The sequence below is a fragment of the Bidens hawaiensis genome, unplaced genomic scaffold, assembly GCF_021521415.1.
Source record: "Bidens hawaiensis isolate Kalapana, Puna unplaced genomic scaffold, B.hawaiensis_p1.1 tig00054660_1, whole genome shotgun sequence".
NCBI classification, from domain to species: Eukaryota; Viridiplantae; Streptophyta; class Magnoliopsida; order Asterales; family Asteraceae; genus Bidens; species Bidens hawaiensis.
The window spans coordinates 67068-89103 of NW_027499837.1; the positions used below are offsets into that span (position 1 = coordinate 67068).

A 22036-nucleotide genomic window follows, 5' to 3' on the forward strand; every position below is an offset into this window, starting at 1 on the left:
GGGGTTAGACCCTGAGAAGATGGTTCTTCTGATAACCTGCAAAACAGACACCGTGAGCTCGTCACTGAGAAGGGGGGGATTCCTCCTTGTGACCACCCTCCGGCGTGAGAATCAGACTAGATTGCTCTTTAAATATAAAAGTATATTAAGAGATTGCTAGAGCAGATATCAGGTATATTATGATGATAATGTGATAATGTAATGTGTTTAGATGATCATACCATTTGGGGTATTTATAGCTGAAGGTAGGTTTCCAAGGAGGTATGGCCGGCTGCTACAGTGTTCCTGTTCATCAACAGTAGCCTACGCACGTGCCCTGCTGGTAGTTGGTGGGTAGGCAGCGGCTGATAGTGACCAGGCCTGCTGTGTACTATTCCCTTTCCACCAACTGCCGGCTACGCACGTGGTATGACAGTAGCTGGTGAGTAGGCAGCGGCTAATAGTGATACAGTACAGGAGCATGCTGCTCGCCATACTGTATCAGTGAGCTGTCGTATCTCTGATCAGATCTTTCGCCCATACTTCGTCAGGTACAGTAAAAGATCCTTCAGTATACGGACTGGCTTATTTGGGCGGGAGTATTCCCCCTCCCGCCTCTGTGCGGGATTGCTCCCGGCTTGGCTCATTCCTTCAGGTGACACTGAATGATCGAGAGCTAAGTGCCTTGTGCGTGTAGCCATGCTGCGCGGGTGGCCTTCCCTAATGGCTTGTATCCGAGGCTGCGGGAACAGGCGGAGTCCTTCACCATTGGGAGGCATTTCCTGCGGGACCAGCTTGCGTACTGCGCGTAAGGACGTCACGTCTCTGAGCATGGTTGGTCCTGCGGATCCAGTTGGTCTCTGCGCAGACGTCCCTGTTTAAGGTGAGTCTTGCGGGTCCAACTGGGCTCTGCTGGGACCTACCTCTTCACCTCCACACCCAATGCCCCTCAGACAGACGAACCCTATATGCTTCCAGTGTCCTGGAATCTAGAGCGCTTACATGGTGGAATGGAGTAGCTCATGCGCGTGGCGCAGAAGCTGCTTCTAGCATGCTCTGGGAGGAATTCAAGGAAATTCTGACGCGAGAATTCTGCCCTCCCAACGAAGTTAAGCGCCTGGAGGAAGAATTTTGGAACTTGAAGCAATACAGCGGTGAAGCGCGCGAGTACGCGACGCGCTTCCATGAACTAAGCCTGCTTGTCCCTCACCTTGTTACCCCTTCCCGCCGAGCCATAGAGAAATTCCTTGGGGGTCTCCCCATGGAAATTCAAGATTCTGTATGGGCCAGAAACCCAGTAACCCTCTCTGACGCCATCGAGTTGGCCGCTGTGCTCAGCGACAACCATGTCAGAGCAGGAACCCTGTTCCTGCGGGGAACAGAAAAGACCAAACTCACCAAGACTGCCCCTGAACCAACAGAAACCAAACCTGAACCCTCAAACCGTAACAACCTCAAGCGCAGGCGCAAGGCCTATGCGCTTACCAACCCGCCCATTGTCCAGCAACCCATCTACCAACCTCCAGTTTACGCGCCTAACCCACTGTCAACCTACCCAACACCTCCTGTAGTCCACAACTATGCCTTAACCAATCCCGCACTCCCTGCCCCGCCACCTAAGAAACCTTACACAGGAAATCAACCCTTTTGCCCAACCTGTAGACTTCACCACCCAACCCAAACCCCGTGTCGGCAATGTAACCGATGTGGCCGCGTTGGTCACTCTGCCGAATACTGTAGAGTCCCTCTCGCCAACCCAATTGCGCCAACACCACCAGTCTACCCGCAGAATCCACAACCAACCTACCAAAACCCACGACCCAGATCGTGCTTTAACTGCGGTGATCCCAGTCATTTCCGGAACGCGTGCCCAAGACTACAAGTGCAAATCACACAAGCGAATCCGGTGAACCAGATTTCGAACCAAGTGACGCGTGGACGAGCTTTTAACATAACCGCGCACCAAGCGCAAGCGAATAATGACGTAGTTAATGGTACATTTTTGCTTAACGGATTTTATGCTTCTGTACTTTTTGATACTGGCGCCGATCGAAGTTTTATTTCTCGCGCGTTTGAGCAGAAGCTTGCGCGACCGCGCAACGATTTAAAAGAAAATTTTTCAGTTGAATTGGCTAATGGCGAAACTGTTTTAATTAACTCGGTGATTAAAGATTGCACGCTTAACCTTAACGAAAACGATTTTCTGATCGACCTCATCCCCATGCCTCTTGGAAGCTTTGATGTTATCATTGGTATGGACTGGCTTACGCATAATCGCGCCGAAGTTATTTGCGCCAAGAAGATGATTCGCATTCCTCGAGAAAATGGTGATCTTCACATCTACGGCGAGAAACCCTCCCGCGGTCTTAAACTTATGTCTTGCGCCGAAGCCCAAAGACTCATGCGGAAGAAGTGTATTGCATTCTTAGCCCATGTGGTTAAACCCGATGAAGGAAAGAAGAAGCTTCGCGATATCCCTGTTGTGCGTGATTTCCCTTAAGTTTTTCCTGATGATCTTCCTGGTATCCCTCCCGCTCGTGAAGTCGAGTTCCGTATTGATCTTGTCCCTGGTGCTTCCCCCGTAGCTAAATCTCCTTATCGTCTTGCACCCGCTGAGATGCAAGAATTGGCAAGTCAACTTCAAGAGCTGACCGCTAAAGGATTCATTCGCCCTAGCTCTTCGCCCTGGGGTGCTCCGGTGTTGTTCGTTAAAAAGAAAGATGGATCGTTTCGCATGTGTATTGATTACCGCGAGTTGAACAAACTCACCATTAAAAACCGGTATCCCTTACCGCGTATTGACGACCTCTTTGATCAACTCCAAGGTGCCTCTTGTTTCTCGAAGATCGATCTCCGCTCTGGCTATCACCAGTTGCGCATCCGCGATGAAGATGTTCCGAAGACTGCTTTTCGAACTCGTTATGGCCATTTTGAATTCTTGGTCATGTCATTCGGTTTAACCAACGCACCCGCCGTTTTCATGGATCTAATGAATCGGGTGTGTAGGCCTTTCTTGGATAAATTCGTGATTGTGTTTATCGATGATGTTCTGGTGTATTCTAAGACCAAGGCCGAGCATGAGCAACATCTTCGGTTGGTGTTGCAAAAGCTTAGAGCTGAGCAACTCTATGCTAAGCTTTCCAAGTGTGAATTTTGGTCGGATGAAGTACAGTTTCTTGGCCATGTTGTTAACAAGATGGGTATTCATGTCGACCCATCCAAAATTGAAGCAATCAAGAACTGGATTACGCCATCCTCTCCTACCGAGATCCGTTCCTTTCTGGGCTTAGCTGGTTATTACCGGCGCTTCATTTCGAACTTCTCAAAGATCGCATTACCTTTAACAGCTCTAACGCACAAAGGTAAACCGTATACTTGGGGCTCGAAGCAAGAAGAAGCCTTTCTATCGCTCAAGCGTTTGTTGTGTGAAGCTCCTGTTCTTGCGCTACCTGAGGGTAATGATGATTTTGTCGTGTACTGCGATGCCTCCAACCAAGGTCTCGGTTGTGTTCTTATGCAACGAGGCAAGGTTATCGCTTACGCATCAAGGCAACTTAAGGTTCACGAAAAGAATTATACAACTCACGATCTCGAACTAGGTGCAGTTGTTTTTGCCTTGAAGATCTGGAGACACTACCTTTATGGTACTAAGTGCATCCTCTACACTGACCATAAAAGCCTTCAGCATATCTTTGATCAAAAGGAACTCAACATGAGGCAACGCCGATGGAACGAACTCATCAGCGATTACGATTGTGAGATCCGGTATCATCCTGGTAAGGCTAATGTGGTAGCCGATGCGCTCAGCCGAAAACCCTGCCATCTTAACTGTATCTTGCCGCGCACGCAGCTTCACTTTGCGCCGATTCAGAGCAACCTTGAATCGCGTATTCGTGACGCGCAGCGCGCATCCATCAGTAATGGTAACCTTTGCGCCGAGTTAGCGTGTGGCGCGGAAGCGCATTTTGTGCCCAATCTGAGTGGAATTCTCTGCTATCTTAATCGCATCTGGATTCCCTTTGATGAGAATCTTCGCGCTGATATCCTGAGTGAAGCGCATAAATCTCGATATTCTATTCATCCCGGCGCTGATAAGATGTACAAGGATTTGCGCATTACTTATTGGTGGCCCGGTATGAAAAAGGATATTGCTGTGTTCGTAGCTAGATGCCTGACTTGTTCTAAAGTGAAAGCTGAACACCAACGCCCATCTGGTTTGCTCGAACAACCAGAAATTCCTACGTGGAAATGGGAATGTGTAGCGATGGACTTTATTACCAAGTTACCTTTGACAGCAAGCAAACATGATAGCATTTGGGTAATAGTGGATCGTTTGACTAAGTCTGCTCACTTTCTGCCCATTCGTGAAAACTACCGTGTTGAGCAACTCGCGCAGCTTTATGTCAAGGAAATTGTCTGCCACCATGGTACTCCTTTGAGCATCATATCCGATCGCGATGGCCGTTTTATATCCCGCTTTTGGAAATCTCTCCAATCTGCGCTAGGAACTCGCTTGGACATGAGTACGGCATATCATCCTCAGACTGACGGTCAGTCTGAGCGAACTATTCAAACTCTTGAGGATATGCTCCGATCTTGTGTTCTTGATTTTGGAGGTAATTGGGATTCACACCTGCCTTTGATTGAGTTCTCTTATAATAACATCTATCATTCCAGTATTGGTATGGCCCCATTTGAAGCACTTTACGGTCATAAGTGCCGCTCCCCGATTTGTTGGAGCGAAGTGGGAGAAGCTCAAATCACAGGACCCGAACTTGTTCAAGAGACAACCGATAAAATCGCCAAGATCCGTGATCATCTGCTGACTGCCAGAAGCCGACAGAAGAGTTACGCAGATCGCAGGCGAAAGCCTCTCGAATTTCAAGTTGGTGATCTTGTTCTCCTCAAAGTGTCGCCCTGGAAGGGTGTTGTCCGCTTTGGGAAGAAAGGTAAGCTTGCTCCTCGTTATGTTGGTCCATTCAAGATTCTCGCGCGTGTGGGAAAAGTTGCCTACAGACTTGACCTGCCGCCCGCGCTCAGTAATGTGCATCCAACGTTCCATGTATCCAATCTCAAGAAGTGTTTAGCCGACGAGAACCTTCACATACCACTTGATGAAGTTCAAGTTGACGAATCCATGCATTTCGTTGAGAAGCCTGTTGAGATTATGGATCGCGAGGTAAAGCAAACCAAGCGCAGTCGTATCCCTATCGTGAAAGTTCACTGGGAGTCCAGGCGCGGAGCCGAGTTTACATGGGAAAGGGAAGATCAAATGAAGATCAAGTACCCGCACCTGTTCTCTGCGCAACCTACTTCGAGATAAATTTCGGGACGAAATTTCTTAAAGTAGGGGAGACTGTGACATCTGCCCCGATCCGACCCGACCCAGGTACCCGTTTCTCTGACCCGATCTCTTTCTTTTATAATTTAATATTTATACTTATATTTTACTTTTAATAATAATATATATTTTCCTTCCCGCCTCTTTCTCTCTCTTTCTTTCCGCCGTCCCGTCCCTCTCCTTCTCTCTTTCCGCCTTCTTTTCCCTCTTGTCGCCGTCCCGCCCTTACGCCTTGTTTCCCTCTTTTTCTTCTAACTCTTTGCTTGTCCTTTGTTCCTTCCCGCCTAAGGTTGTCTGCGCAGCTCCACGCGCCAGACCCCTTACAAGGAATCCTGCGTGAAGACCACCTGTTACAGCGATACGCGAGACGAACTCTTCTCGCAGCGCGCTAAGAATTGTAATTCTTCTCGCAGCGCGCTAAGAACGGTAGTTCTTCCCGCGACGCGCTAAGGATTGTAGTTCTTCTCGCAGCGCGCTAAGAATCGTAGTTCATCCCTCGACGCGCGAAGAATTATAGTTCTTCCCGCGGCGCGCTAGGAATTTTAGTTCCTCCCGCGGCGCGCTAAGAAATGTGATTCTTCCCGCGGCGCGCTTAGAAATGTAGTTCTTTCCGCGACGCGTTAAGGTTGGTTCCGTCTGCCTTCGCGCTCGCGCTCTCTTGACCTTCTATGTCTGCCTTCGCGCTCGAGCTTTCTCGCGCTGAACCCTTTGAGTTTTCTTCTGTTTAAATCTAGCCGTTTGCTTTTGTGTTGTCTTATCTTTTGTGCTGTTGACCTAATCTGCTTTATGTCTGAAAAGTTACTTTCGGCGCAGCATGCGCACCAACCCCATTGGTTGGCAGAAAAAGTGACTGACATTATCTTTTGAGATCTGCTTTTGCCATGCTTGACCAGTACCTTTTTCTGAACTGCCCATGCCTTTTTACTGTTACCTGTCAGCCCTTTTTCCTGTTCCCCTGCTGCAATATCTTTCCATATCTTTTGCTTTTGGACTCTTATGCTTTTTGATATCTTTTGCTTGATTTGTTTGGATCTTTTCCTCTTTTCTAGGGACTGTGTTCCCTAGGGTTTCTCTATAAATAATAGTATTATTTTTCCTAGCACTACACACACAAAACACTTAATCTCTCTTATTCTCTCTTGCTCCTTGCTCTCTCTGCCGTCCTCCTCTCTGCCTCCGTCTTCCTCCCTGTTCTGCCCTGCTTTTCCGGTAATATATATATATATATAATAATTTACTTATGCTAACTTATAATCAAGACTTAAAACAAATCATTAAAACAATAATCTTATTTATAGGTTAACTTGTGCTTGTTTAAAGTTGGTTCTTGCTTTATCTTACACCGCATCGTTTATCAAGTGAGTAATCTCGTACCTAATCCCTTTTTGCTTTTAATATTTTGGGATGTTCATGTGTTCATACAAACTTAGAGTCTTAAACTTGTTTATGAGCTTTAGTCGCGCAGTATCCCATGTGTTGAGGACGTTTACTTGGCTGTTTATTTGTATGTGTGTATCATTAACCGCTTTGTTCGGCCTATTCCGCAGTTTTCATGGATCCATTAGATGAACACGGGAGACCTATCGTTTACGGTTTTCTTTGTTTACACTTGCACAGATGTTTTCTCGTTTTTGTGCTCAATTGGGAGCACGGATTGAACTATGAACTATGAGCTATGATCTATCTAGGCTTGATCACAATCTGATTGCACCCTTGTTAAACACCAGACATACACGTGTTGCGCGCAGATTTATTGTTATCTTTGTATTGTATTAAACTTGATTTCTCACCAACACGCAAGTGTTTGACGTTTATTTTAACACATGTTCAGGTTTGCTGTAGCTACATTTGGAGCTTGTGGACGCGTAGGACGTTTTTACTTTTGGACCTAGATTAAAATGTATCAAGACAAGTTATTGTTGTTCGAATATTTTGCCTTATAATATATTGATTTATGATGATTTATGTTATATCTGTGTTTACTCTGCGCGTGCGCGAATGAATGTATTTATTAAATATTGACACCCAATAGTGTCACGAGTAATGAAACAATACGTGGCGCCCCGATGTATAATCCGCCTTTGGTCGGGGTGTTACACCCTCCGCGAGCCAATGATGAAGAAAATGTTTGGAGATTGTTCACTGACGGAGCTTCAAACAACGAAGGGTCCGGCGCAGGCCTCAAACTGGTGGATCCAGAGAATCATGAATATACTTAAGCCATCTGGTTGGACTTCAAGAGCACCAACAATGAAGCTGAGTATGAAGCCCTGCTGGCTGGCCTGCGCATCGCGCACAAATTCGGAGTTAAAAAGCTAGAGGCCCATGTTGATTCATACTTGGTAGCAGCACAGGTCAATGGCCTTTATGATGCCAAGGAGAACACCATGCCTCTGTATCTAGAGCAGGCGAAAAAGCTCATCGAGCAATTTGACTGCTTCAGAATCATTCATATTCCGCGCAGTGAAAACAAATCTGCCGACGCGCTGAGCAAGATGGCATCAACCAGCTTCGATCACTTTGGCAAAGATGTCAGGGTAGAAGTAATGAGCAACCCGTCGGTGGGAGCGAAGTCTGTCCTTGTAACTCATACAACCCCTTCATCATGGATAATTCCAATAATGGAATTCTTGAAGGAGGGAAAAGTACCGGACGATCGCGCACAGGCGAGGAAGATAAGGCACAAGTCGCAGAACTATGAACTGCTTGATGGTACACTATATCGACGCTCTTATCTTGGACCACTCATGAAATGCCTAGATGCTGAGGAAGCAAGCTATGTGATTAGAGAGATACACGAAGGAATCTGTGGAATACATGCTGGCCCGCGCATGGTGGTTGCCAAGGCAATGAGCGCAGGTTACTATTGGGCAGGCATGTACTTGGACGCGTTAAAAGAGATCCAAAAATGCAAAGCATGTCAGAGCTACGCGCCAAACACCATGCGGCCAAAGAACAACTTGATTCCGGTGACCTCCGCATGGCCTTTCCACAAATGGGCAATCGATATTGTGGGTCCCCTACCGCAAGCGCAAGGGCGAGTAAAATTTTTGGTAGTGGCAGTAGACTATTTCACAAAATGGGTCGAAGCCAAGCCACTAGCAAAAATCACAGCCGAGGCGATGAAGCAGTTTATTTTGAGCCACATCATATGCCGTTTTGGCCTTCCCATGGAAATTGTGAGCGACAATGGCAAACAATTCACTGACAAGAAGATATCCAGCTGGCTCAAGGAATTGCGCATCAACCAAATTTTCACTTCAGTATACCACCCTCAGGGGAATGGCCAAGTGGAGCGCGCGAACCAAAGCTTGCTAAATGGGCTGAAGAAAAGGTTGGAGGGAGAATCCCATTCTTGGGTCGACGAGCTACCTAATGTCCTGTGGGCGCACAGGACATTAAGCAAAACCAGCAATGGCGAATCCCCGTTCAGCCTAACCTATGGAACGGAGGCAATGATTCCAGCAGAAATTGGATGCCCATCCCATAGAGTGCTCATGATGAGCAAGATTGATAACGAGCGCGAAAGGAGGTTGGATCTCAACTTACTTGAAGGGCGCAGAGAGGCGGCTATCATCAGTGAAACCAAATACAAGAAAAAACTGGAAAAATATTACAATCAGTGCGTGAAAGAATGCCACTTCAAGAAAAATGATTTTGTCCTTCGAAACAATGAAGCTAGCCGCGCGATACCCCCGGGAAAAATGTCCCCCAATTGGGAGGGACCTTATCAAGTCTCGGAAGAATTGGGAAAAGGCGCATACGCTTTAAAAGATTTGAATGGAAAAAAGATCCCGCGCGCATGGAACGCGGCACAGCTTAGAAAATGTTTCATGTAAAAAATGTCAAGTTTGTAATCAAGGCTTTTTAAGCCATTATGAATAATGATACGCGCTATCTTCTCTTAATGAGGATTCTATTACCTTTTGCATACATGTTTCACACTTCCCTTTATTAATTTTGAGCAATATGACAACATTGTATTGACATCAAAACAAAAATAAAACGAAGTAAAACATACATGCGCGAGCTTCAAGCTCAAACGCGTTAACGAGTCTTAACTCTAAAACGTCAGGGCCTTAGCCCAATAATATGAGCCTTAGCTTAGGGCCTTAGCCCAATAATGTGAGCCTTAGCTCAAATCACTCACAACATCCATCCTACATGCTGCGCATCCTGACCATAAAAATACCTAAGCACAACTAAGGCAAAGCACATGCCAAAACATAGTTGTTAAGGTCTCAGGTCGAGGTCGCGCATGAAATTGTAATGGATATCAGAGTAACACATACTGACACGTAAAGGCTAAAAAACTCATAATTCCCTATAATAAATGCGCGATAACGTCGCGCAAAAGAGGAATAATGAAACGCCAAAGCACGTGTCAACATAGTCAGGATATTGCAAAATCACTTACAATATGACAAGGATTAAGTATAATAATTTCCTTACAACCTTGTTCTTATTTCAACGTGCAATCATATCTTATATTCAACAAGCAAACATGCAACATAAAGAGATGAATGGGGAATGCGCAAGATGCGAATAAGGGAAAAACAAAATTTCATTCCAAAGCATTGAAATTTACAAGTTTACAAGATGATGAGATACAAACTACAAATAAAAAAAAAAAAATATGAAGGGCTTCTCAAGTCTCCACGTCGACGTCAGCCTCTTCATCGTCCTCATCACCGCCCTCAGCATCTGGCGCAGCCCACTCCTCGTCATCTCCAAACTGACCATAGTCAAGATGTTCGTCCTGAATGGAGTCGCCTTCTATCACAATAGTGTCAGGAGCGGGTCCTTTGGCCACGCCAGAGCCGCTAGCAGGGGCAGCATTCCCCGCGCCATCATCGCCGCCACCAGCCCCTTCGCACTCGTCAAGTAATTTCTTTAGCGCGCCGAGATCGGGCTGGTCAGCAAGCGTGGATATCTGCAAATCATAAGGAAAAATATGAGTACAAAAAGACTTGGAAAATAAGTCAAGGTAATCTCATTAAGGTTAAAATACCTGCGCAAGGATGGGAATGGGAGTATTCAAATACTTCTCCCCCATCTCGGCCATGTCCGCGCAGGCAACGTCGAGCTGATAAGGGTAGTCGGATGGGTTCTTCTTCAGCATGCTATATTCACAGCCATCCTTAAACCCTTCAGCTCGACCCACCAAGCGCGCGGCAGCGTTGCAATCCATCACAAGGGCCTGAAACTCGTCTGAGTATTTCATCGCGTAAGCGCAACGAGTCATACCCTGTGAGATTAGCCATTGACGATCCTGCGCGAGGGAAGCAACAGACGTCTCAAGAGCAGGAATCTGAGAGTTTAACAACTCAACAGTTTCCTTAATCTGTTTCAGCTCCTCTTTGTCGGGCGCTGCTGCCGCCAAGGCTTCTTCCTTTTCCGCTCGCGCAACATCGAGTGCTTCCTGGCTAGACGCTGCCGTCGCCAAGGCTTCATCTTTCTCGGCCCGCGCGGCCGCCAGCTCCTTCTTCAGGCGCGCAACCTCACTCTCCAATAATGATTTGTCAGTTATAGACTGGACAAGAGCTTGGTCACGCGCCTCCGCGTCCAGCTCCAAGTCGCGCACTCTACGCGCGTACTTGGCCGCGTCCGCCTCGGCCGCCTGTAGCTTCTCCCGCGCAGCCTGTAGCTCATGCCCGCGCTTCAAGAAGGCGGTGTTGGCACTTGCTCTGTTCTCGCTGAGCTCTGCTTGGAGTTTCTCAGCTCTCTCTCGAGCATCAGAAAGATTCCAAGCAGACACTTTAGCCTCTTGCTTGGCTTCCGCAAGAGCATCACGTACCTTTACGTAATCATAGCGAAGCTCTTGGGAGGCAGCAAAGAAAGCCGACCCAGAAAACAGATGATCGTTGAGCAAGTCATCGCGAGTGCGGTCAGCTGAAACCTCCTTTCAGCTGGAGGCACAGAATGAGCCCAGAAGTCCTCACACACACCCATGGACTGAAATGAGATGTCCTCAGTAATATTCCATCTCGGGCGGTAAATGTGATCGGCTTCCTGCAAACACAAAGAAATGATCTAAGTCATCAAAACACTAATATGGAAGTCCGTGCAGCGGAGCAAAAACGAACTTATACCTGCGGGGATGAAGCAGAAAAGTCAACGCCAGCCCCACGAGAAGACTGCGCCGCGAAACCTCGTGGCGCTGCAGGGCTGGCGCGGCCGCTGTCGGAGCCTTCAACTTGAACCTCCTCATACTCCTCTGAAACAGGCCTTTTCTCCTGCGACCTAGAACCAAAATCAGTCTCGCGAGGAGGGCTGCGCGCAGGAGGAGGTGAGGGAGGTCTCGACGCCGCCAGGTCGGCGCGTAAAACGGCCTCCTGCTCCTTAGTAATCCCTATGAGGGGAGATTCAGCGCTTGCAGGAGCAGGAGCAGAACCAACGGCGCTGGCACCGGCGCCAGCAGTGCCGCCAGCAGCTTGTACGCCAGCAATGACTCCTATGAAAAAATCAACAAAAAGAAATGGTTCATGACTTGATCTAAAAGAAAAAAGTCAGAAAATAAAAGCGCAATACATACCTTGGCGCAACGCCGTTCGCGAGTTAAACATCGCCATGAAGTCCATTCTCCCCTTTGAGGGTAAAACAGGGGACTTCGAAGCGACCTCCGGCGCAGCCTCGGCACCTTGTTGCGCCTGAGGTTGACCCACCAAGGTCGCCGGCTCTACAAACATTTGAGTGAGCAAAGATTCATTAGTAATTCTATCAGAATCGCGCTCATAGAACCATAAAGGATAAGCAAAGTATACCTGTCGAAGAGGAAACGGCAGGCGCAACGCCGCTCCCCTTTTCCGCCGCGCGAAGGGAGGAGGTAGCGGCACCATACCTCGTGTGGACAGGAGGTTTGCCCACTTTTTGAGGCAGGGAAGACAAGGAAAACTTGGAGGTAAACTCCTGGGTTTTCTCAAGTCCCTTAGCCTGAGTAGGAGGATCCTGAACAACAGGGGCATCAAATTTCTTCTGTTTCTTACTGGCCCCTGCGCCAGTTTTCCCTTTAGCCTTACGCTTTAGTTGGGGCACCTCAGCCTCCTCCTCCTCCTCTTCCGCGAGCTCCAGCTCGTAGTTCTCAAGCGCGTCTACAATACACGCAACAGAAAGGTTAGCCAAATCTGGTATTATAAAGGCATAAGCATAAGTACAAAGGCTTACCAGGCGCGTCGCTGTCAAAGCGAAATCCCAGATCAACAGGGATGAACATGTCATCGAAGCGATCGGGGAAGCCAACCTCCCCAGCGCCCAGCGCGACGGAGCCACCCTCCATATGCTCATCATAGGCGGCGTGGACATACTCCTTGCTGACTGCACAAAACAAGTCAAATGATATCAGCAAAACGAATTATATTCGCGCAGAAGTAATGCAATGAGATTAACTTACACAAGCCGTCAACTTGGATAACGGGCTCAGTCGCGCTGTCGGCCCACCTCCTGCTCATACCAACCCCCACCAGCGCCTCCTCGCAAATGTTCTTGGCTGGGGATGGTTCGGCAGTCAACTTTTTTACCCAAGCGCCAGTTGGGTTCTTGAAGACACCCACATCCGCGGGCGCAGAAGAGATCGCGCGCATGGTCATGCGGACGGGGATCACACCAGCCCTGATATAGAAAAATCTCTCAGACCAGTCATGAAGGCTCTTGAATGAAACAGTGCAGCACTTGACCTTCTGACTGCGAGGAATAAATGAGAACCAAGAATCTTGGATCTTGGGCTTATAAAAAAACTGAAAGCGCCGAGGAGTGGGCTCCTCGCGCTGAGATTTGCACATGAACTCAAAGTGAGTCATGCGCACGAGCCCAAACGGATGGACTTGGGATATATGAATCCCATAAAACCTAAGCAGCGCACCCACAAACCTTGTCATCGGGAGACGAAGGTTGCAGTGGGTGAAAAAATGGCAATAAAGGGATATATAGCCGGTGGACGGGTCCGCCGCCGTTTGCCCGGCCGGCAGCATGCAGCCATACTCAGGGAGAAAACCCTGAGAGGCGATAAGGCTGTCAAAATCGGACTGCCTCAGTTTACAGGGGATCTCATCCCACTTCTTCACTGCCTTGGTTTTCCCTACCTCCTCCGATGAGGCCTCAGCAGCCCTCTTCCCCTTGCCGGTCTTTTTCAACGTAGACATTACTAACGATTTCACACGGCGATGGCTGGGGGAGATTGTGTTGTCTGAGCTATCAGACATACAACTATAAAATCGGACAAAGGATGCTTCTGAAGAACAGAGATCTGGAAGCAGAAGACAGGCAATCGGAATAGAATGAAAGGAAAAAGCTCGGAATAAACAACAAAGAAGATGAAGGATAAAAAATTCAAAGGGCTTGCTTTTATAGGCCCAGGAGAGAGAAAAATTGGTACTGATCGGACTTCACGCGCCTCCACTCGCAGGTGTAAGCCAACGCGAGCGCGACACGTATCCCTGACACTGTGTGAGGGGACACGAAAAGAAACGATACAGGGGCTGCCAGAGTTCACGCGCCACCACTCGCAGGTACGGACCAACGCGAGCGCGACACGTGTTCCTGACACTATGTGAGGGGACATGAAAGGCAACTGTAGCACCTCGAGCACACGAAAAGTCTGACACGTCTCCGTCACTGACTCATGTCAGCAACAACCAACCACGTACATGGACGATTCGTTTCAACCAAAAGGATAGAATTTCGCGCAACGATGAGTAATAAGAAGAAAAGACACCCTATTAAAAGAGCAAACTATTAAGTCTAATATCTATCTTACCTCGCTCGCGCGAGACAAGACACACATTAGACTGGGGGGGCTTGAAGAGGTATGTACCCGCCTCAACAACGAGCGAGGCGGGTCAACCCACAACATATAGACAACAGGCTTGAAATCAAGACATTATGAAGGCACAAAGCCAAAACCTATGCGCATGGCGCATATCACATATGCTCACGCATATCACATATGCTCATGCATCACATATGCTCACGCATCACATATGCTCACGCATCACATATGCTCACGCGTATCACATGCTCACGCATATCACATCTGCGCGTGACGCATCCGCGCGTGACGCATATCACATGCTCACTCATATCGCATCCGCGCGTGGCGCATATCACATGCTTGTGCATATCATATCTGCGCATGAAACATCTGCGCATGAGAATAAAGAGAAGACCTCGCGCATCCTCAGGATAAGCGCATATCACACATGCACATAATCAACCTCGTCCTTATCCAAGTTAGGGTAAGGACAACCTTGATTGTGCACGTCAGACAACCTTCCAGAAGGTATCTTTTTAAGGAATAAGAATATGCTGATGTTGACAGCTGCCAATGAAAGGTGGACAACTCAGCAAAACCCATGTGCTACCACGTGATTGCACAGAGAATAATCAATGAAAAAGCACCAGGTGTCCCAAGGACACGTGGCGCGAAGCAATAGGAGGAGGCCAAAAATGCCCTAATTGGGTCTGAGCCCAATCATTGGAAACCCTAGCACTATAAATACCACATCAACTCCACAAGGAGAGGTAGGCCCTATTACACAGTATTCAGCTATATTAAGCAATACACTTCAATTCCTTACTGTCAGATTATTATCTTCTCCTACAAACTCTTATTCTCACACCGGAGGGTTACCCCAAAGAGGACTCCTCTGTCCCTTTCTGAGGGGTAAGTTTACGGTGCTGTTCATTTTGTAGGTGGAAGAATCCAGATCCCAGAGAACCATCGGTGAAATAGCATAATCACACCCGAGGAAAGTTGATCGTCTACCAGTGAGTCGATCCACGTTTCTTCATTATTTAATCGTCACAGTAAGTAATTGATTAGTGAAACTTATTATTTTGTTAGCCCATTACCACATGAGAGCTATTACTCCATCTTCCGATTGAAGAGTAGGTTGATCGAGTATATATTGTTCTTTATGCATATATTTTTACTCGTTTTGCCATAACCTGAAACCATTGTAGATAAATGATAATAGCATACATATATATTATATACATGGAGTATTATAGTGACATTAAAATGCTGTAAGAGATCAAGTCCTTAGAATTATTTGTCCTACACATAAGGTTTTTAATATGTAAGATCAAGTCCCTTATAAACATGTCAATGTGTCATGAAACATTAGAATTAAGAATTTTTCGTGAGCATAAATAACCAACTAAATGTGCTTTTTGATATACCCAAACTCAATTTGACTAAATGATCATCTTTTCCCCAAAACTTAAGGAAATCTAGAGATGTAAAACCAAGCCGCATTTAGACCTATTATACACAAAAACAAAACAATATTAGAATAAAAACATAACCCAACTGGGGACCGTATCTCAATTACGTGTGAACTCAAAGAATTAAAGTAACATACCCGGTTTCTATAATCAAGATCCACCTTCTTCGATGTTGTAGTGAAAACAATGTATAAACAAACAGTCAATAACTAGAAAAGTGACCGGACAAAGTTCATTTGAAAATACTAAACTCACCAAGCTAAATATATACACATATTCAAGTTGTTGATTAGAAGTTCAAGTCAGCTAGAACACTAGTCCTTTAACTAAACCAATTGTTGCATTCAAATCCAACTTACTAGACACGTAACATCATTACACAAAGACATCATGTGTTACTGGAAACTAACACATCGATCTTTCTTTTTTGAAACGAAAATAAAGTACCAAGATATTTTTCAGACTTGGATGTGGGTTAAGCAAAACGAAATATGACGTTTCAAAGTTTCGATAATTTCAATCATAACGTAAACATAAATATTTTTATAGGCCATACAACTTTGAATAAAAATTTAATTCGTGTAGTACTTATTTCCAAATCTATTCATTTCCGTTATTACTCATTCCACTGTCATTCGCATATTCTATATTGTGATATTATGGGGTCCATCCCCGCTATATATCATTCTGGATATCGTTATTACGTGTATTGCTTTGATTGATGATTTCAGTCACTCAGTTGGCCGGAGTACTATAGTTGAACTTTGAAAAATAAAAGTAATCTTGATATAAAAGCTTAATGTGAACATTCCATATCGAGGTGGGCTGCTCTTCTTTTTACCAAAAACTAGTATTGCCCATGTGCAAAAGGTGTGTGAAATCTAATAATATCATGCAAAAGTAATAATATTCAAGCAAATGAGTTTGATTTGATAACACATATAATTCAAACAAATACCGCTAAACGCCACCCCCCCCCCCCCCCCCCCTTCTTTCACAATTTTTTAGAGTTCTTCCTTACTACAAAATAAATGTACGTCTCACATGAGGGAGTACGCTCAATATATATTGGGTTACGTATAGACACACCCCATTATATATTAGTAATATTATTGATATGGTAGTGCTTAAAAGCATAAACATATAACATAAAATTGACATGAATTCAGTAATTAAGATATATTGAATACGCTATTGTGGAGATTTGAGGGAGTTGACTTGTGATTTCCCATGAAGACCATTTAACCTTATGAAAGTACGATACTCATTGAATGTCATTGGTTGATACAGAGCTGGTTCGTTGTTTGTTAATAGTTGTTTCGCAGGTCTAATCATAATATCCCCTCTCGGATTGTAGAAGAAGGCCAACGAGACTCGCTCTTCGTTTGAATTTACAATCACACGATGCTCAACGCTCTTGTACTTTGCATTGCTTACCACCTACATTAATCATCTCATCATAAGGAGTTGAAAATAATAATAACTTCTTACTAACTAAATAATAATAATAATAATAATAATAATAATAATAATAATAATAATAATAATAATAATAATAATAATAAAAGGAAAACCAACTTGGAGTTGATCAGCAAGGTTGATGATGAAAGCATTAGGAATCGGTTTAACCGTAAGCCAAGCATTATGTTTACGAACTTGTAAGCCAGAAACATGATCATCCGGCAACAATACTGTAAAACCGCCGGGATCTGAATGTGGGGAGATCCCCAAAGTCAAATCAGGTTGAGGGCACTTTGGGTAGAAGTTAACTCTGAGTGAAGCTCCAATTTGATCCCCTCCAAATGCATTTTCAAGATAATCCTCTTCTAATCCAAGGTTTAAGGAAAATATTTTCATCAATTTGCCACAAAGTTTTAAAACTTCCTCATTGTATTCGCTCACCAATTCCCTACACATCATTATGAACTGTATTTAGCCAGTTAACTTGTCATATATACCATATATATATATATATGTTTAATTTTTAAGCATTTTGTAACAAATAAACATAAAAAGTTTTCTTTTAAAACAAAGTAAACAAAATATGTGGGTACGTGCAATAATTGAGTTGTCTATGCATACATGTCACGTTTCACATTGACCATATGCATTTTAGCATGTTTCAATTGTGTTAGTTGACTGACTACTATATATTGCGTTTGGATGGACCACTAAAAAGGCTGTTTAATTTCTACCCAAGAAACCATGTGATTTATTGGAGTCCAATAAAATCAAAGCTAGCTTCAACAAATTTGAATAACATGTCATATTAGTTTTATATTAGAACGTATTATCATGTCTATTGACTTATTATTTTTTTTCATGCGGCAAGATTTTCAATGTATAGTATGTGATGAAAATGAATATTTATTAAAAGAAAGATTTGTTTCTAGAGACGATCATGCATCGAATTACCGTAATTACAATTTTAAAAAGGAAAACAAATTAATCTTTTATCAAGCTAATTACTGTTTCCTTATAATGCTCATTGATTTCTTAAAAAGTTTTTAGCGATATATTATAAAATGGTGACTATGTAGCCTTGATTATATATAAAGTGAGTCGAAGCACTTTTTATCTTTTTGAGACGTAATTTTTTTTTGAACGACTAAACTTTACAAAGATCATATAAAAATTAATGCATCAACTTTTTGGGTTTCAAAGTCCGTTTAGGTTTGCTTTGCTGGTAAACTAAGACAATCAGATTAGAGTTTATTATATAATAACTTTCTTCAACATAATACACATGATTAAAAGATTCTAGAAACAATTAAAAAAGTGCCATGTGTTATTCAAAACTTACAAATATTTATGTATGTTTAAAATCTGTTCGAATTTAGTTGGAAATATGATGCGGATCAACGAAAACAATCAAATGGTCAGGTTACTCAAAGACTAAAAAAACTAACACCATGCAAGCAGGTTTTATTGATAAACTAATATTAATATTTATAAAGAGGATACAAAATCAAATTCAAATTTAAATTGGGAGATCATCGTACATGATACAAAGTAACTTACAAATATAATGAATATATTATTACTTATTTTAAACAGAGAATTACGTACAATCTAATTTACTTTTCCTACTACTCATTTTGTGAAAATATCCTAAAACAATAAGCATGCAAATTTTATAAATTTGGGTGAATTAAGTTTAGAGATATGATGACAGACATATAGTAAAAAGTAGTTACCACACGTACTAGTACTAGCTAGCGTGGCATATGCAAGTAGAAAAAGATATTGATCATTCTTCAATTATCCAAAACATGACACGTAAGCGAAAGCTGTTTAGCCATGAATCACATCAAGTCAAAAAAATGTCAAAATGGTTTTACATTGATTCTTGTTTGGGAGCGGTCGGTACGTTATTGGACGAATACTAATTAATTATTTGTTTCAATTCTATATATTTTGAGAAAAATAGGTTTTACATAATACATATATAGTATATCATAATGGTATACATAGCAATCATAGCATGGTTTGGTTATATATATATATATATATATATATATATATATATATATATATATATATATATAAAGATATACCTTAGTATAATATTAACTTTACTAAGCTTAAAATAAATCATTTTCTTAACGATAAAGTTACAATACTCCTAAGACTCATATTTGTACTACATAAAACGTAAAAAAATTAATGACCTGCATGATTGCGGGTGAGAGGGCCATCTGGTTTGATCCCGCAAAGAAAGCGGGAGGAAGTGAAGGAAGAAGTAATCGCTCCAATCGAGCTTGGCCCCTTTCTCGACCCCGAGACGACTCCCGTATCCTTCGTAGGTGATAGGGGAGTTGGCATACTCCTGCTTCACGTCAAGCGGGAGATGAAAGAAGTCCCGCCAGACCCTCCGCATGGCGGCCATGAGATCGTGGCTGACGCCGTGGTTGATAAGCTGGAAGAAGCCCCATTCGCGACATGCGTCGGAGATGAGGTCCATAGTGGCTTTGCGTAAGGCGAGGTCATCGGAGTAGAGGTTAGCTAGATCAATGACGGGAATATTAATATTAATATCAATGGCTTCTTGGTTGCTGGCAAGTAGTGAGGATGGGCGGTCGTGGATGGGTTTGACGTAACAGTCGGGAATAGAGTTGATTCCGCTGTTTGAGAGTGATTGCACTCGCACCACCGGTTCAGGCCAGGCGATTACCATAGTGAGTGCAATGCCTATATATTTATCAAGTAATAGAGGGAGAGATGGTTTTCACCCAAGTAAAGTTATTGATTTATATAACCAAATAACTATGTGTTATAAGAGGAGTTAGGGAGACGACCATAAATAAAGACTAGTGCATGTGTCTAAATATTTCATTATGCATTAAATTTTTCATTTTCTGTATTTATCTTTACACGTATTCATAAAATAGGTTTGGCCTTATAAAATACTAAATTATTATAATATTATACTAATTTTACATATTTCTGTATCCGGTATTAAAATAATTATATTAACAATAAAGTAATTATTATAGCGTTAAAAGTTTTGAACTACATTAATAAATACTAATTACTTTAATTAAAAACTATATGTTAATATAGTGCTATATATAAAAAATATTCTAGTGCTTTTATACTTTTAATGTTAAAAGTCGTTGTATATGATCTTACTATAAAAAAATGGGGGCGGGGGGGCAAAATGTGTATAAATTTGTATACATCCTAAGAGAAAAACAATCACAACTTAAGTGAAATTGAAAGTCAGTTTGCTCCAGGAAACTAAACTTCATGTGATTTGAGATAAATCCCGTCACCCCCCTTCCCCCCCCCCCACCGCCTCCTCCGACCGTCGCCCGTCCACCTCCACCTAGACCAGCCATCCAGCATCTCCGTCAACCGTCACCCGTCACCCAGCACCTCCGTCACCCGTCAACCCACCTAGCACCTCCGTCACCCAGCACCTTCGTCACCCGTCACCCGTCACCTCCGTCACCTAGACCAGAGTACTAAAACCCTAGCCCCCTCTCTTCAACCCACCCTTCCCGTCACCCCCTCCCCCCCCCCCCCACACCGCCACCTCCGACCGCCGCCCGTCCACCTCCACCTCCGGCAGCCACCCAGCACCTCCGGCCCTAACCCTCCATCTCCAGCTGCAAGTCTCATGATTTCTTATTTTTCAGGCGCTCGGAAGATGTAGCACAGACTAAGCAGCTTGTCAAACGTTCTGATCGAAATATTAATCTCCGAAAATCTCGGGCGATCCACGGCGGTATGGATTCAGAAGAATGGGAACAACCACGTAATCGGAAAGGGAAACGGAATGATCATCAGGCTCAAGGTAATAACAAGGTTTTATCGAAGTTTTTTGTCTCAAATCTTCCCCCAAAGTGTTCTTCGCAAGAATTAAAAGATGTTATGGGTAGCTTTGGTCGTTACGAAGGTTCCTATATAGCTAGGAAGCTGGATAAATGGGGCAAGAGGTTTGCTTTCGTATCATTTTCCGAGGTGAAAGATGTCAAACGGTTGGGAGATGAGTTATCAGATGTATGGATCGGTTCGTATAAGTTGTTTATTGCGATTGCTCGGTTTGTGGATGGTGAGAATCTAGATAGACCCGATTCTGGTAATAGGAGGAAGACGGCTTCGGTTCCTGTTAATAGCCATGCAAAACCTAGTGGTCAAGCAAACCCTAGTTCCGAAGGATCCGATAGGAATGGGGTTCCTTATGCATCAGTTGGTAATGGGCGTTCTTTTGTTGATTCCTTGTTAAATCGGAACAAAGTAGATGAGATTAAGGTGGATGATTCGGTGGAATGGTTTTCTCATTGGAAGGGATGTGCTCTTACGGGGAGGGTGGTGAATCTTCACACGTTAACTTCTTTGAAAAAGTTGGTTCGGAAGCATGGTTGGAGATCATTAGATATTAAGTATCTGGGAGGGCTTTCAGTGGTGTTGGTATTCTACGTTAGTGGGGATAGGGATGCCTTCCTGAATGACAAAGGAAAATGGTCAGACTGGTTTGAGTTTTTAGAACCTTGGTCTGATAGAACTAGTGTGGAGGAGGGTCGGATCGCCTGGCTCCAAGTTCATGGGGTTCCGGCTCAGTTGGTGTTAGACGAGGTATGCGATTTGATTGGAAGCAGATTTAGCAAGGTGGTTCAATCGGCTTCATTATCAGGTGAAGAGAACAACTTATCGTATACTCTCATCGGTGTGTTGAGTAAAGAGTGCAAACGGATTGTGGATCGGGTGGACATTAATTGGAGGGGAAAAATTTTTAAAGTGTGGGTGGATGAAGATGTTGGGGAATGGATACCGGAATGTGTAGTAGAGTATGAAGAGGATGTTGGTTCCGTTTTACCGGAGGAGGATAAGTGTGATGATAATATTGTGCAGGATGAGTTTCATAATGTGCATCGTGAAGAGGGCGAATGTTCTCAAGCTAATGAGTTTTCTGTCAGGGAACATATTGTTAATGGTTTGGATGGTTGTGTGAACGATAATTCTAACGTGATGGTCGGTGAGTGTTCGAAC

General features: G+C 44.1%; 1 protein-coding gene across 1 annotated transcript; it reads right to left on the reverse strand.

Moving 5' to 3' along the window:
• Positions 1-16532: 16532 nt before the first annotated feature.
• Positions 16533-19747, reverse strand: LOC143600647 (jasmonate-induced oxygenase 2-like). The gene is made up of 3 exons (XM_077078274.1): positions 19213-19747; positions 17120-17450; positions 16533-16981 (listed from the first exon to the last, which is right to left on the reverse strand). The coding sequence occupies exons 1-3, from the start codon at positions 19716-19718 to the stop codon at positions 16733-16735; spliced, it is 1086 nt and encodes a 361-aa protein (XP_076934389.1). The 5' UTR covers positions 19719-19747; the 3' UTR covers positions 16533-16732.
• Positions 19748-22036: the final 2289 nt, after the last annotated feature.